Source organism: Falco naumanni, chromosome W (assembly GCF_017639655.2).
Source record: "Falco naumanni isolate bFalNau1 chromosome W, bFalNau1.pat, whole genome shotgun sequence".
NCBI lineage: Eukaryota > Metazoa > Chordata > Aves > Falconiformes > Falconidae > Falco > Falco naumanni.
The window spans coordinates 8,121,185-8,136,210 of NC_054079.1; the positions used below are offsets into that span (position 1 = coordinate 8,121,185).

The 15,026-nt window shown below is 36.1% G+C and overlaps 1 protein-coding gene across 2 annotated transcripts in view; it reads left to right on the forward strand.

The window, feature by feature from the left end:
- The window catches only part of LOC121080575 (mitogen-activated protein kinase kinase kinase 1-like), a 124,186-nt gene that overhangs the window by 93,729 nt on the left and 15,431 nt on the right, over positions 1-15,026 (forward strand). For both annotated transcript variants that reach the window (XM_040578696.1, XM_040578695.1), the window contains exons 2-7: positions 6,266-6,416; positions 9,020-9,223; positions 9,914-10,114; positions 11,011-11,127; positions 11,673-11,821; positions 14,830-14,951. In XM_040578696.1, coding sequence (XP_040434630.1) covers positions 6,266-6,416; positions 9,020-9,223; positions 9,914-10,114; positions 11,011-11,127; positions 11,673-11,821; positions 14,830-14,951 — 944 coding nt within the window. The remainder of the gene's footprint in view (positions 1-6,265; positions 6,417-9,019; positions 9,224-9,913; positions 10,115-11,010; positions 11,128-11,672; positions 11,822-14,829; positions 14,952-15,026) is intronic.

A 15,026-nucleotide genomic window follows, 5' to 3' on the forward strand; every position in this document is an offset into this window, starting at 1 on the left:
AATTTACAAAAGTATACAAAACTCAAAAGCCTTAAAACAAAGATCTGCAACAGAGCCAGGGGCGGGATGCCTTTGGTCTCTTCTCACGGCTGGGAAACTTTGGGCTGTGGATCAAAAGTATTACAGGATTTATTATAATTATCTTTAACCACCTTATTGATGTTTGCCTTATGTCTCCCATGCTTTTTTTCCTGTATTCAGTGTTTAGTTGATTGTAACATAAAGCAGGTCATGGTCACCCAGCTACACACAACCTTTGCCTCCTCACAATTAACAAGCAAAAAAGGGGAGGATAGAGAATGTCTGAAGAGAGAGATAGGAGAGGAAACTGGAGAATATTTGACCTAACAAGAGATGAGAGAACAGCTAGGTATTGTGAAGGAGAATAGGAAAGATAAACATGGTTATCTAGTGTTTAATAGGTGTCTGCATGCTTGTAGAGATACATAGCTATGTAACTACATGAATGATTCCTGCCCTGAGCCTGGTGGAGCATACAGCTGCGGTTTGTGTCCAGGCTCAGAGATGTGAATAGGGGCTTCTCTGTTGTGGTAAAAGTGTTTCTCTTTGCATAAAAAAGAGAGGGAATGAAGGGAATGACCCCAGAGGTATGTTCAGAGAAGGCATGCTATGTTTTGAACTTTTTGACTGAACCAGTTCTTGTTTGGTGTGCCCTTCCACCTATGTATAATGTTAATCCAAAAGAAGATGATACTGTTTACACTTTGAATGTCGATAATTGTCTTTCTGTAGATGCGAATGTAGTAGGAGGCTATGATGGGAACGTGTCGCAGCGGTTCTTCTCTTATCCAGAGTAACAGCAGGGAAAGCATTAAAGAGTTAAATCACCTTGTTTGGTAGGCAGTTAAGAATGTGAGTCAAAATTGCCACTGCTTTTTGTTGTTGGTTCAAGGACACGGCTGTGAGGATTCTGATGGTATGTGCTGAAAGGATTTTAGGTGCCCCATTGCAGCAACATGTTATCAAAATCTGAGAAAATTTCAGCCTTTTTGGCATCCATTCACTCAATTGGCAGTATTGTTTGTTTGCTATTACCTTGGTTGCTGTCATGTTTGCAAGAGCCCTGCAGAACACGGCAAACCTGGTACTAGCTGTTCAAAAACAAAAAGGGGAAATTGTAAAATTGTATGGAACAGAGACAGTGGGTTATTTTGACACTGATAATATGTCTCAGTTGGTTTTTTATGTGTTCTATTACTTATACCTTGTTTTTACTTGTTCGGTTTCAAAGGTTCTTTTTGTGCAACAGGAAGGGGGAGATGCAGGAGCGGTCTGCAAACTAGGACCATGCGTGGCAATCGGTTAGCTGAGGGGAATGTGCTCGAGCTTGTAGGTCAGGAACCCTGGGAGGACAAGGAGTGTGAATAGACACAACAATTAACATGATGAGGCATGTTTGCAGAGCACAGGGGAGTGGGAGATGGATGGCGCCAAGGAAAGATAACACCTTGCTGTTAATTGATGGTAGTTAACCACCAATCAGGGATTGCCTAGTATGCAATGCTTAGCTTCAAGAACCAATCTGTTTAAAACGCGCACCTTCTGAAAGAGTATAAAAACTCGTGCTTCTGTACAATAAATTGACATTTGCTTGCATCAAGCTGCGTCCCGTCTCTTCATTCGCCGCACTCAGGTGGAGCTTGAGTGACTCTAGTCATACATTCTTTCATTATTTATTGGTGTAAACTTATCTCGCTTTCATTTAAAGGCATAGTTTATAAGAAATACAAAGTGCATGCTCGGTGAGGGGTGGTCGTGCCTTACAGATGGGTAACTTTGGGATGGAGATGTGTGTTAGTATTATAATGAGATTATAATGAGCAAGGTTCATCTAAGGAGAATAGTTTCACCACAGTTGTTGGTCCAGCAACAGACATCTCATATATTTTCCATTTGGCAGCTGCTATGCAGCTTATCGGCTGTATGGTACCATCAAGTTCCCAATCCTGCAGGGAGTACAGCAGAGCCTGGCTGGGTGTGTCTCCACTCCACCCTCCACTACTCCTCTAGGATAGCAGGTTGTGTTGCCTAGGGAACCATGTTGGAGTAGATTCCATGCATGCCAACTGTCAGAAAGTGGCAACTGTATTTTTCTCTTAAAAAGTTGTTATAATACTACAACTTCTATTAGGTCTGTAATTTCCCCCCTCCAAGCAATTTTCCCACACACCTGGGCATCACTTATGCTTTTTCTGTAGTTTTGTAACATGTTTTATAGTTTATAAGTAAGTTTTAAAATATATGTAGAAAATACAAGTTTATTTGAGGTAAATTGAAAGGTGTTTCTAATGCAAAATGCTTGTTAGTGATTCATCTAAATGACATTAAGTAGCAGTTTTTTAATGTGAGTGAAAGGCAAACAGTGGGTGCAGAGTTCCACTCAATATGTACTCCTTGTGAGCTTTAGTGGGAAGCGTATTGGTCAAATGAAGGCAGTCTAGTTATTCTCAAGGAAAGATGATGAGCTATTGGAGAAGCTGAGGCAGCTAGAAAAAAAATAGGACTGTTTTCGCTTTTGTATTTGTCAGCTACTCTAACAGAAGAATAGAACTTAATTTCACACTTACAACATTTGGCTAAAATTCCTATAACTATTTTAGGAAGCTAGATTCGTTAGTCTCTGTGAAGTAGTGTGTTCAGCGCTGTCTTTAAGTGACAGTTGCTGCCATTAGTACCAGGTTGAGAAAGTTCCCTGTTAATTTTTTAATTTTAATGAAATGTGTCATACTTTATCTTTTCCTTTGTTAGGTTGGACACAAATTATTAGATAACAGCAGTAGTGGGTCAGGAAGAGGAGAAATGGGAGACTGGCAGGAGGACAGACCATGTCTTGCTCATCTTGATCCGATTTTTTTAAAAACTGATCTTGATATCATTAAAAATACTTAATGGCAAAAGAAAAAACTGTGAACACTACTGGAACTGTTAGTGGTCAGAAGTTATCTGAAACACTAGTAGCTGACCTTTTCAGGGAATGGCTAACTTTGTTTGTTTGAATTTTGTTTTTTGTCACTGCTCCCAATGCTGAGCTCTGCTCCTAGCATTCCTCCAGGCCAGCTGGACTAGCCCAAAGTTCTTGGGACCTGTTGAGGGTTGGGTTGTAGGTAGCTGGCTGTCAATAGTCTTAATTCTTGCTTACTGTCTCCAAAATGAGCTCTCTACATCCTGTCTAAGCTTGCCCCCAGTATTGATTGTCACCATATATGGCACTTGCACTGAGCAAAATATATAACTTCTCCCATATTCTTTTCTTCTCATTCAGTGCTGCTTCATTAAACCCTGGGCTGCTCCTTCTCACAATCTATTAAGCACATTGTTCTGACAGAGCTTCTGTGTGACCACTTGTTCATGAGTATCTTCTGTGGTCACCCATGGTTTGACCACTGTTACCTTTGCTAACTTGCTTCAGACAAATGTTTTTTAAAAAATAATAAAATTACTCAGCAGCTAATATTTTTTTTTCCTCCCTGCGATTGAGTATTTGTAGATTAAAAGTTAAATTTTATCTGGAAAAAATCCTTGTATCCTCCTTTTTCTTTTTTTGGCCTGCTCCTTAGCTGTGTCATTGCTGTTCAAATAAAGTACTACATAGCAGTCACTTAAGCACATTGTTACCTTGACTCAGGAATAGATTTTGCTGTATGAAGATCAGGATCAAGTCCTCAGTGGAGTACACTCTGGGTTTTTTGAGGGGTTGTTTTTGGTTTTGTTTTGGGGTTTTTTTGTGTGCTGTGGTACAGTGATATGGGGACTGGCAACCCACCTGTTGTCATGTAGAGGACAAACTTCAGCTTGACTAGAACAGATGAGTTTTGCTTTAGACTAAAAAATAAACAAAACCTGTAGGTTTAGGCTACAAAATTAGGATGTCCTGCAGTATGCAGGAAAATTTGAGCATTCACAGGAAAAATATTTTTTCCACAGATCCAACAGTATAAGACTATTTAGTAAACTATAGTCTTAGCCAAGCTTGAGTTAAAATAGGAAGGTTTTGGGATTTTGAATACTTCAGAAACTGTGTTCTGTAAAAATACACACAATAATTAAATTCTGCAAAAAGATAACTGATTTACTGAGCAAAAGCTTTCAGACTCAGTTGGTCTTTCCCACCTGCATGGAGGAAAAGCACAAGAGTTCTTTGTGCAGGCAAGAATAGATCAGTTTAGCTGTCACGTGAGCGGAAGATAGTTGCCTCTGCTTTTTAGAAAACAAGTACAGATTGTGAAGCCTCCACTGCCATATTGCATTGTTCATGAATTCAAGTCCAGGGGCCTCTAAAAGACTTTTTTTATATCAGTTGAGAAGTTAATCATGGTTATATGAACAAATGAAATACTGTATCATTCTTTCACTGCTGGGATAGTGTTTTCTGTCTTGTATACAAAGTATTTATGCAACTGAGATGGTTCATGCCATGGAATAACTAATATAAAAACATAGTAACTCTATTTTTAACCTGCACCTATATTATTTTGAAGCTGTACCATTCTTATGCAGACAAAGATTTTTGTCTTTGAACTGATTTTTTTTTGACTGAGGAGAAAATATAAAATCAGCCCTTTTTAGACAATACAGGTTTTTTTCTCCTACTTTAAGCTTTTAGGCACATTCTTCATTTGTACTCTACCTGCTTCTGTAATGTCTTTGTTTTTCATGAAGAATTGCTAGGTTTTGTCTCTTTCTAGAAAGCAATAGTATGAAATTCAGTGCTGGGACAAAAATAACTTTTCACTTGCATTAGATTTGAAGTTAAGCAAACATTAATGCTTAACCTCTGAAAAAATATTAATTTTTCGACTGATTGTTTTTCAATTTATAAACATTTAAGTCTTTAATGGCTAGACAGTTCTGAGTGTCTAAATTTGGTTATTAACAGTAGGTTTAGATATTGCTTGAAAGAAAATGAAGTTTGTTTACAATATCCATCTGTTTATTACACTTCAGCACTGAACAGGAAGAGTTATTTCCTGTCTCAGAATACTTTGTTTCCTTTGTGTCTATAAAAAAAAAAAAAGACTACTCCTCCTGACCAGTGAAAACTTCTCATTTTTCAAAGTAGGGATTTGTGATAAATTAACTTTAGTAATACATTGCTGATAAGCATTGTAATTTTAACATCTTATTGCAGTGAATGTTGTAGGGAATATGTTGTAATCATCATATGGTGCATAAATGTAGTTTTAACTGAATAGCTAGAAGTTTTAGAAGTTGAAGACTGCATACATGAAAGCAGCAATGTAAATATGCAACTGTTTCTCATTGTAACTATTATATAGCCTTAAATTGTGATTTTATTTTTGAAACAAAATTTTATTCTGAAAGTTAGCTTAAGCTTGCTTATTTTTAAAGATGGCTAACTTCAAGAAGATGGAAGGGGATCATGTACTGCTGCTTAAGAATGTGGTTTTCTTGGTGATTTAGCTGATAATTCAACAGAATCAGGAAATCTTCCAGACCGTTCATATTTGTTTTTCAGTGTCTGACAGTATTTTTTGCTGCTTTGTTTTTGCCAGCAATCACAGGCAATTACTTTGCTGTAGGTCAAAAAAGCACAATCCCAGATGAATTATACTTTCACTTTACAGATATGAACTTGCTGTGAGTTTTGCTACAATTGTAGCTGACTTGAAGTGCTCTTGAGTCATCAGTCGCTCAGAAAGCATATCTCAAGGACACTAGCCTTACTTCCATTATTTCTGTGTCTAGTTTAAACATACTGTGTATTAGTTTACAAGTCCTCTTTTTTTGCGGAAGTGTTCATGTATAGGAAGAGGCACAACATACATAGCTTCATGATTGTGAATCCCTTGAAGATGGAAACTTTTCACCATTTATATTAATTTTATAATTTTTTCTTTAAATAGATTGCAAGCTTTGAATTGCCAATGCATGCATGAATGATCACAACACTTCTGAAACTTTTGGTGAATGACATGACATACAGGGTAATTATTGTATTGGTTTAATATTTGCCAAGACATTCCTCTTTACTGGGTGTCCAACATTACAAGCAATACACACATTTTAAAGAAATACCCCTCAAAACAGGTATAGTGCAAACTGCAGACTAGCAAATTAGTCATAACTTGAAAGGCTTGCTGCAGTCAGTTGAAAATAATGTTTTAGTAGCTGCATTTTAAGGAGAGGAAGAACAGGATGGCACAAAGCTTAAGAATGCTATATTATTATACCTTAACTAAAAATAATTGCATCTATGACTACAATATATTTTTCTTTGCTGTAGTTGTGACATGGAGAATAGAGAAACCCTCAGGGGGTTGCAGAAGATGGATGACCGCCCAGAAGAGCGTATGATCAGGGAGAAACTCAAGGCAATGTGTATGCCAGCCTGGAAGCATGAATGGCTGGAAAGAAGAAGCAGGAGAGGTCCTATGGTAAGTGGCACGGAAATAAGGGCAATATCTGTGACAACTATTACAAATAAAAATCCCTTAAACTTCTTTCTTTTAGAAACCTTTTTAATCATTAACAGTGTGCAGACTCTTAATTGTGATACTTTTGTTCATTTTTTATGAGCTTTTTAACAAGAAATTGTGGCTGACTTTCTGAAATGTATGCATTTATTAAGCTTTATTTTTAAAAAAGTATATTGCTGTGCTGCTGATTGTGCTGTGGCAACACTGCCCTCTAATGTCAACAGCAAAAGTAGCTCTTGTTCATTAGATAAAGACTATTTGAGTGTAAAACTGCACTGTAGTGCTTTGTACTCCATTCTTTAGGGTTTCATGACTTCGCATTTCCTTTGTTTGAAAATGTTAACATTTTCTATATGTTTAATGTGTGTGGATTTTTTTTTTGCTAGATTAATATACAAACTGCAAGCTTATTAGAACCAGAGAAATCAAATCTGAGCAACTCCTTCACATAAGTCTCAACTCTACTAAAACTTGGATGCCAGAATATTCCTATTAGCCTTTTTGGGTAATGCTTTTGTATAAATGGCTCAGAAGTAGTAATAAGAAATTTCAGACAGATCAAACCAAAAACTTATTAAACACAGTTAAGATTCTAATACTAGCATATTCAGTATAATGCTGGTTAATTAATAGCAATTATGTTTAAGTGTAGTTGCATTGGTCAGTATGACTCCTGTGTAACATTTGATGGGAGTGCTAATTTAAAGGTGAGATCATCTGATGCAGTAAACAGTGTTGGGGGGCAGCTTTTCTAGAACAGAAATAAGGGTTATGTTGGTAACTTTCTGTCATAGGAACATTGAAAATACTTCAAGTGCACCAAAAAAGAAATACCTTGAATAACACAAACCAGTTCTTAATTGAAAAAAAATTTAAATGCATCTTGGTTACTGCATAGCTTGAAATTATGGTTCCTTGTTCAGCCCACTTCCCTTGAGGTTTCTGGGTATTTAAATACTAATTTTGATGCTCCAGTTTCTCAATTACTACCATTTCACATTTAAACTTTTTCAAGCACTAGCAACTGATAACTGTAACTTGTCAAAATGCAAATTCATGTGCCTATGGGCTGTCCAGGAAAGAAAAAAAGCATTACAGTAATCAGTAGGAAGAAAAAAACCACAACAGCCTGAATTGCTTTTCATACTTTTCCTTTATCCTGTTCATCTTCATAATCAGATAGCAATATATTTTAAAACAACAACAACAAAGGTTTCTGAAAAGTTCAGGTTTGTAAGAAGAATACATTCAGTATGGTGACTTTTTAAGGTAAAACAAGCAGTGCTTGGCTCAAGGCTGTAAACACAGGCCTTTCCTCTCTTAGGCAATGCCTAACTGCTAGGCTACAGCCTCCTCATTGTCCTCTTCTTCCTGTAGCCTGCTGAAATTTAAATGCATTTTTGGACAGTGGAACAGCTTCAGCTGGATGAGTTAAATGCTTCAGTTTAAAATAGTATTTTGACCTTGTGGATGCAGTTCAAATCATCAGGTAGAAAGGCATTGAGGCTGGATGTCTCTTCTGCATACCCTGAGCAGGGAAAGCTCCTTCCATTAATTAATTAATTAATTAATTAATTAATTAATTAATCTATCTATCTATCTATCTATCTATTTCCTAAATTTGAGACCTCTGCAGCTTTCTAGGAGAGATCTGCTCTGTTAATCTGAAGTGTTACTTGGAGCTTCCCTCCAACTTAGAGTCAAGCCTCTAAGACATGGGGAAATGTAGAACTAAAACTGCCTGCCTGCTGTGACTGCTTTTAATTTGATTCCATGGGGCCTTACTCTTCTCATGTATTATGTAGGTCTGAGGGGCAAGCAGCTGAAAGTTGTCTTGAAATATTCCATATCTTAGTGTCAAAATTCAGTGTTTATGCAACAAAGCACTGTATTAGAAGTGTATGTGCTCACTCTTCTTGAGCACATGTGTCTGTTCACGTAGTGCAGCAATGTGTTAAATGATTAGCTCAGATACCAGATGCAGTGTAGCTGTTTTACTTGTATTGCAGGCAGAAAAGCTGCCCATGGTTCTTATAGGGCACAGCACACCTTAATTTTGCTGTATTGCCTCCAGGTTTAAAGTAATTTTACTTTGCAGCAAGTGTTCATATTGTGCTGTAGAAATAGCAATCCTGGTATATATCAACTGATACTTACTGTATGTAACAGATGGATCCAAGGTTATAGCTCTTAAATAAGCAGACAACACCTGTAGAAAAAAAATATTATTTTGGCTCCTACTATCCAAATGGGAGAACTGCTGTCCTCTGAGATACCATGAATGACAATTACAGAAGCACTTTGACAATCAAATCAGTCGCTGCCACAAGTCTAACAGGTGGCACAAATGGACAAGAAAAAGGTTCTTGCTTGTGTTGTGTATAGATTAACAAGATAGCCCCTATTAGATGTTAATGTTAGAACCTGGGGAATATGCAAACTTTGGATGTCTAAATAATGGCTTAATTATAATGCTAGCTAAACAAGTTTTGATAAATTTGTTTTGCTTTAATGTAAAATTATCAATTTGTAGTTTTAACATATGGTTTAATTGCTGCAAGGTGGTGAAACCTATCCCTAGGAAAGGAGATGGATTGGAAATGAACAAACTCTCTCTGGAGCCTCGGGCTGAAGGACAAAGCACTGCTTTTTCACCTACACAGAAAGGAAGACGTAGTCCTTCTCCTAGTAGCTTTTCATCATCCTCTAGGACACTTAAATCTGAATCACCAGGTGTTAGAAGAAAAAGGGTATCTCCAGTGCCTGTAAGTTGTAAGCTGTGATGTAATTTTTAATTTGGCTATATACCGCAATATTTGCTTAGAGAACAATTGGTATCTAATCCTTTCTGGGTAGGCAAAATGCTGATATAAAGGGGTTATGACAGGGTATCACTTGATATGCTCTGCATATCTCATGTTATACTTCTTGTATGGAATTTTGTTCTTTCCTCTTAGATATGACTTTTCTTCTTAATTTAGTCCTGCTTTCAATTTTTATTTGTAGGAAATAAATGAAGAAATATAGGTACTCAGTTGTGAAGATGTATGTTCTCTTAGCTTGATTTTTGCATGAAGAGGTGCCAGGAGTTTGATTTGTGCTTTTTTGATTGTTTTTTTGGTTTTTTGGGTTGTGGTGCCCATGTCCCCCTGTAGTTTTTTGCATGTCAGTTCTCCAGGAAGGTATATTCCCTTGGGGATAGGATTGTTGACTGGATGGACACACCCCAACTCACCCCACCTCTCTTCTGCCCTTGAATTGCCCTTGAATTCTGGGCATGAAAGAAAATTAATAATTTTACATTCATATAGTCTAAGCAGGTTATAGTTTCTTCAGATTTTGGGGACTCTCTAATTCTATGTCATCGGGGGGGGGGGGGATGATGGACAGACAGACAACCCATAGTTAAACTTACTGTTGTCCTGGAAATGCTCATGATGGAACTGCTTATGTAGTTTCAGAGTGGACGAATAACACCACCTCGAGGAGCCCCATCTCCAGATGGCTCCTCTCCATACAGCCCTGAGGAAACAAATCGTCGTGTCAACAAAGTTATGCGAGCCAGGCTGTACCTGCTGCAGCAGATAGGACCCAACTCTTTCTTAATTGGAGGAGACAGCCCTGATAATAAATACAGAGTGTTTATTGGGCCTCAGGTAGAGAACATTTTTGTGTTGTTTGTAGCTTTTATTAATTTATAGTTAATCTTGGAAAACTGTACAAAACCAAATTAGACCAAGTTAGTCGCAACCCTTGCAAATAGTTCTATAAAGTAATGTTTAAAAGATATAATCTGTGATTGTTTAATATAATGATCAGCTTGTATTTTTTCAAATATGTAGCAAGTATTACTTTTGTCTAGTTTATCTTTAAAAAGAAAAATACTCTTGGAAGTAATTACTAATATTCTGTATATTTCTCATTCCTAGCAGTGGCTTCTAATTGTATATCTTAAGTATTTTTGGCTATAATTTGGCCACTTCATTTTCCTAGTTTCTCACTCTGAAATGCTATGTTTTCTCTATTCATGGGATATATAAATGACGAGCACATGACACAATTCTTTTTAATGGTGTGATAATTTCATTAATACCCATAGTGAAGTCGTTTTCAGAGACTTCCATAGTACTGCTGTGATGGTGTATTGGGGAACATTTAGGTTTCTGAATAAACAGAAACATTTAAGTTTGATTGTTGTCATGTTATGGGTATATGATGATTGTATGCATAAATTCCTTCTAGTATGAAGCATAGCAATAACTTCAGCTGATTTTAAAAAATAAAAAAAGGGTGTGTGTGTGTATCAAGAGAACTGGTGTTATAATTGTCTACTTTTCCATACATATTCCTGAATAATATTTTGAGGATTCACATTTTATGTAAGGCCATGCAAGAAGATATGACTATCTATATATGAAATATTTTGCATTAACTAGTTTTGGGTTTCTAATAAAAAAGGGGGGGAGGGGGCTAGTATATGTCTTCATGATGAACTTAATGATCTATGTAATTATCAATTCAGTAGAGCCCTAGCATATACTTTTCTTTGCAGACTTGTAGCTGTGGTCGTGGGATGTTCTGTATTCATCTGCTGTTTGTTATGTTGCGAGTCTTCCAGCTTGAACCCTCAGACCCAATGCTCTGGAGAAAGACGCTGAAGAACTTTGAGGTAATAGATTTCTAATAGATCTAATGGCGGACCTAAAATAGACTCCATGTAAAAGTCTTTAGAACATTATCTTAAAAATGCTGAGAACTACTGCATTTCAAAGCAGCAAGAATATATGTTTTTAATTATATCTTTAATTTGGGTTCAAGAGCCCTGCAAGTAGGAAAAAAATCTGCAAATAAAAGGCATAGCTAAAAGAATTAGTAGAGAGCTGTAGTTTAGCAAGTGATTCAAATCTTGGATTTTCTACTCAAATTTGTTTATGTGTCTCACTGATTAGCTGAAAGGTAAACAGAACAAGGATCTTCAGAAGTAACTGTGTGTATACTTAAAGCTATTTTTAATAAGTAAATAGGTTTTTGTTGTAAAGTTTCTTGTGATCTATTTATTAGTAAGACTTCTGAAATTCCTGCTATACTGCTAATGCATTATTGTGAAGGTAAACAGATCTTTCTTAGCAGTAGTTAAGCTTCAGTAATATTACCTTCTAAATACAAGCTATTCATAGCACAAATATGACTGTTGCCATCTTTTTCTGATGTTAGGTTGAGAGTTTGTTCCAGAAATATCACAGTAGGCGTAGCTCGAGGATCAAAGCTCCATCTCGTAACACCATCCAGAAGTTTGTCTCACGCATGTCAAATTCTCATACATTTTCATCATCTAGTACTTCTACATCTAGTTCAGAAAACAGGTTAGTATTTCTTTAAAGGAATTAAAAACTTTATTATGTATTTTTTTCTAATTTTTGAGGCTTAGAATCACCTACATTCTTTTTTTTCAAAGCTGCTTTCGTTTCAAGCCATGTTAAGTCTCTGTATTTGCAAACAATCAAGAGTCAAGCATACATTATTCACAGTCATACCAAGTGGGCATTATACTTTCTGTTTGTAAAAAGTTAAGTAGAGCTGTGAAAAGAATTTTTTTGACTCTTATGAATTTGGGAAACAAACTCTAGAAATGTAAATGATCATCTTCAAGACTGAAACGTATACATTAACTTTGGAAACTTGTTTGTTTGTGAGCATTTGTTCAAATATAGTACTTGTGCAAATGTTGACAAATGAAGAAACAGAATTTCATTTTTTTCCTCTTGTCCTAATAAATTTGTACTACTTTGGAGAAATGCTTGGGCCTATGACAATATACTGAAAATTTCTGGGTAAATGTACTGTTTGTGTAAACATATATAAAAACCATGGGGTTTATATATCTATATCTAATTAAGAATATATTTTAAAAACCACTTAATGCAAAATGAGTGGTTAAACAATTATGGTTTTTTATAGTTTATACCATATTAAAAGATGCCTTATTTATCAGTCTTAAGTGGTTTGATTCTTTGATAGCACTTGAGTGCTTTTTCTTTTATATTGAAAAGATATTGGTTAACTTTTTAAACAAGTGATTTGTGCATGCATTAATTAGCAGACTGAGTGAACTAGACATCCTATAGAGAGATCAAACCACAGAAGGCAACCAAAACCGAGGCTTGCTTTTGTGTAAAGCAAAACTTAAGGAGGACCTTGATATGTTACTTTGTGATAATAAGCATATAGTTAGATTAATATATTCAGACAGGTTTATAATTCTGATATACATATTGTGACCTTAATTTCCCATAGTCTTTTAATTACTTTTCCAAATTGTCAAATTGCATCATTGTAAATAAATTACATAAATACATAATATACTCTAGAATTACTTAACTAATTGGTTTATTTGGCAAGTCAGTTCCTTTAATTATATACCTTGCATAGAAAGATTATTTTTTTTTATAGGAATGACTTTATTGGACTGTGAACTTTGCTGCATTAGTTCTCATTTTTGACAGGATGAAAGATTCTTTCAGTTGTTTGCCAGTACACCTGATGATTAGTTCCCTGTGTTACTGGTTCAATGAGATAAGTTATCATTCTGTGTGAGTCTAATCTTGCATGATATAAGTATTGGAGAACACTGAGCATCAGATTAATTTGAGATAAAAGCTTACTCAGTTCTGATAATTACTGTGACTTGCAGTTATTTTTGTTTTACTATTAATTCTTTAAAAATAAGTTTTAATTTAAAACTCGTGTTTCTATACATATCGTGGAACTGAATTTTTACACTGTAAGCTTATTTTTGTGGATTTTTAAAAGATAAAGAAAATTAGCGTCAATCACTTGCAAAAAACTAGAAGCTAATATATATGTATAGAGACAATGTATACACAAATTATTTTTATTTTTAGAATATACGGTTGATGAGCAAATACAGGGTTCCTGCAAACTTTTAAACATGAACCAGCTATAACTTACATTTTTAGTAGGAGTACTAAGTTTTACACATTTAAACAGTAATGCAGAAGTTTAAATTGTGTTTTTTATTACATGTTGTTTAAGCTTAGAATAACTTTTCTGGTGAAATCTCTGGTTATAGCCATTTAAAAATTAAGGTAAGGGTAAATAAAATGGAACCAACATGTAAAACAGAAATGTGGTGGTTTGGTTTTTTTTAAAAAAATCTACATGTGATATGTAGATATATTAGTGTTTATGTGAATCGATTACATCTGTTTCTCAGTGGCAGAAAATTATTGAGTGGCTGTTCTCTTCTGTTGAATTTTTGAGTTTTACATACGTTCATCAAATAGTGTTTACAGTTTTCTGTACTGGGCTGAAGACTATCTTGTGACTCTATTCTGAAAGAGTGTGGAAAAAACCCTGCATGTAGCTGTCATGGTTTAACCCTGGCTGGCAACTAAGCCCCATGCAGCCACTCGCTCACTCCCTCCACAGTGGGATGGAGGAGAGAATCAGAAGAGAAAAAAGTGAGAGAAATCATGGGTTGAAATAAAGACAGTTTAATAGGTAAAGCAAAAGCCGGACATGCAAGCAAAGCAAAACAAGGAATTCATTCACCACTTCCCATGGGCAGGCAGGTGCTCAGCCATCTCCAGGAAAGCAGGGCTCCATCGTGTGTAATGGCTACTTGGGAAGACAAACACCATCATTCTGAACATCCTCCCCTTCCTTCTTATATACCCAGCATGACGTCATATGGTATGGAATGCCTCTTTGGCTAATTTGGGTCACCTGTCCTGGCTGTGTCCCCTCCCAATTTCCCGTGCCCCTCCAGCCCTCTGGCTGGCAGGGCCCAAGGAACTGAAAAGTCCTTGATTCAGTATAAACATTACCCAGCAACAACTAAAAACATCAGTGTTCTATCAACATTGTTCTCACATCAGAGCCAAAACACAGCACTGCACCAGCTACAAAGAAGAAAATTAACTATCCCAGCTGAAACCAGGACAATAACTTTCAAAATCTAAAAATGTCTTAGTTTTTCAAAAGCAAAGGAAAAGTAAAAAAAGCAAAGATTGGTTTGTTTCAAGAAGCTGGGGGGGGGGGGGGGAATAAGTGCCCGAGGATAGTCCTTTCAATCTCCAGTTGGTGTCTGACCTAGTTTGAAAAGATGTCATGCATTTTGTGATGTTCTCTTTCATTTCAACAAAGTGTTGTCTGTAAGTGCTTCTAAAAATTTGGTTGCTCAGTTATTCGGACCAAGGTTTAGGAGAATCATCATCATCATAGAATGAGTAATGAATAGCATATAGTTATTCAGAAGTGACTGTTCAAAATAAAGTTCATCTTTTTCACTGTTAAACCTGTTCTGAATTCTGATATGCCATTTTGCAATCAAAAGTATTTCTTTTTATAGTATGAAGGATGAAGAAGAACAGATGTGCCCCATTTGTTTGTTAGGCATGCTGGATGAAGAGAGCCTAACTGTGTGTGAAGATGGCTGCAGGAACAAGTTACACCACCACTGCATGTCAATATGTACGTTGTCATCTTTGTCTCATTAAGTTCTGGTGACTAAATATGCAGAAGTATTATAATTTTGTGTGTTGGTAG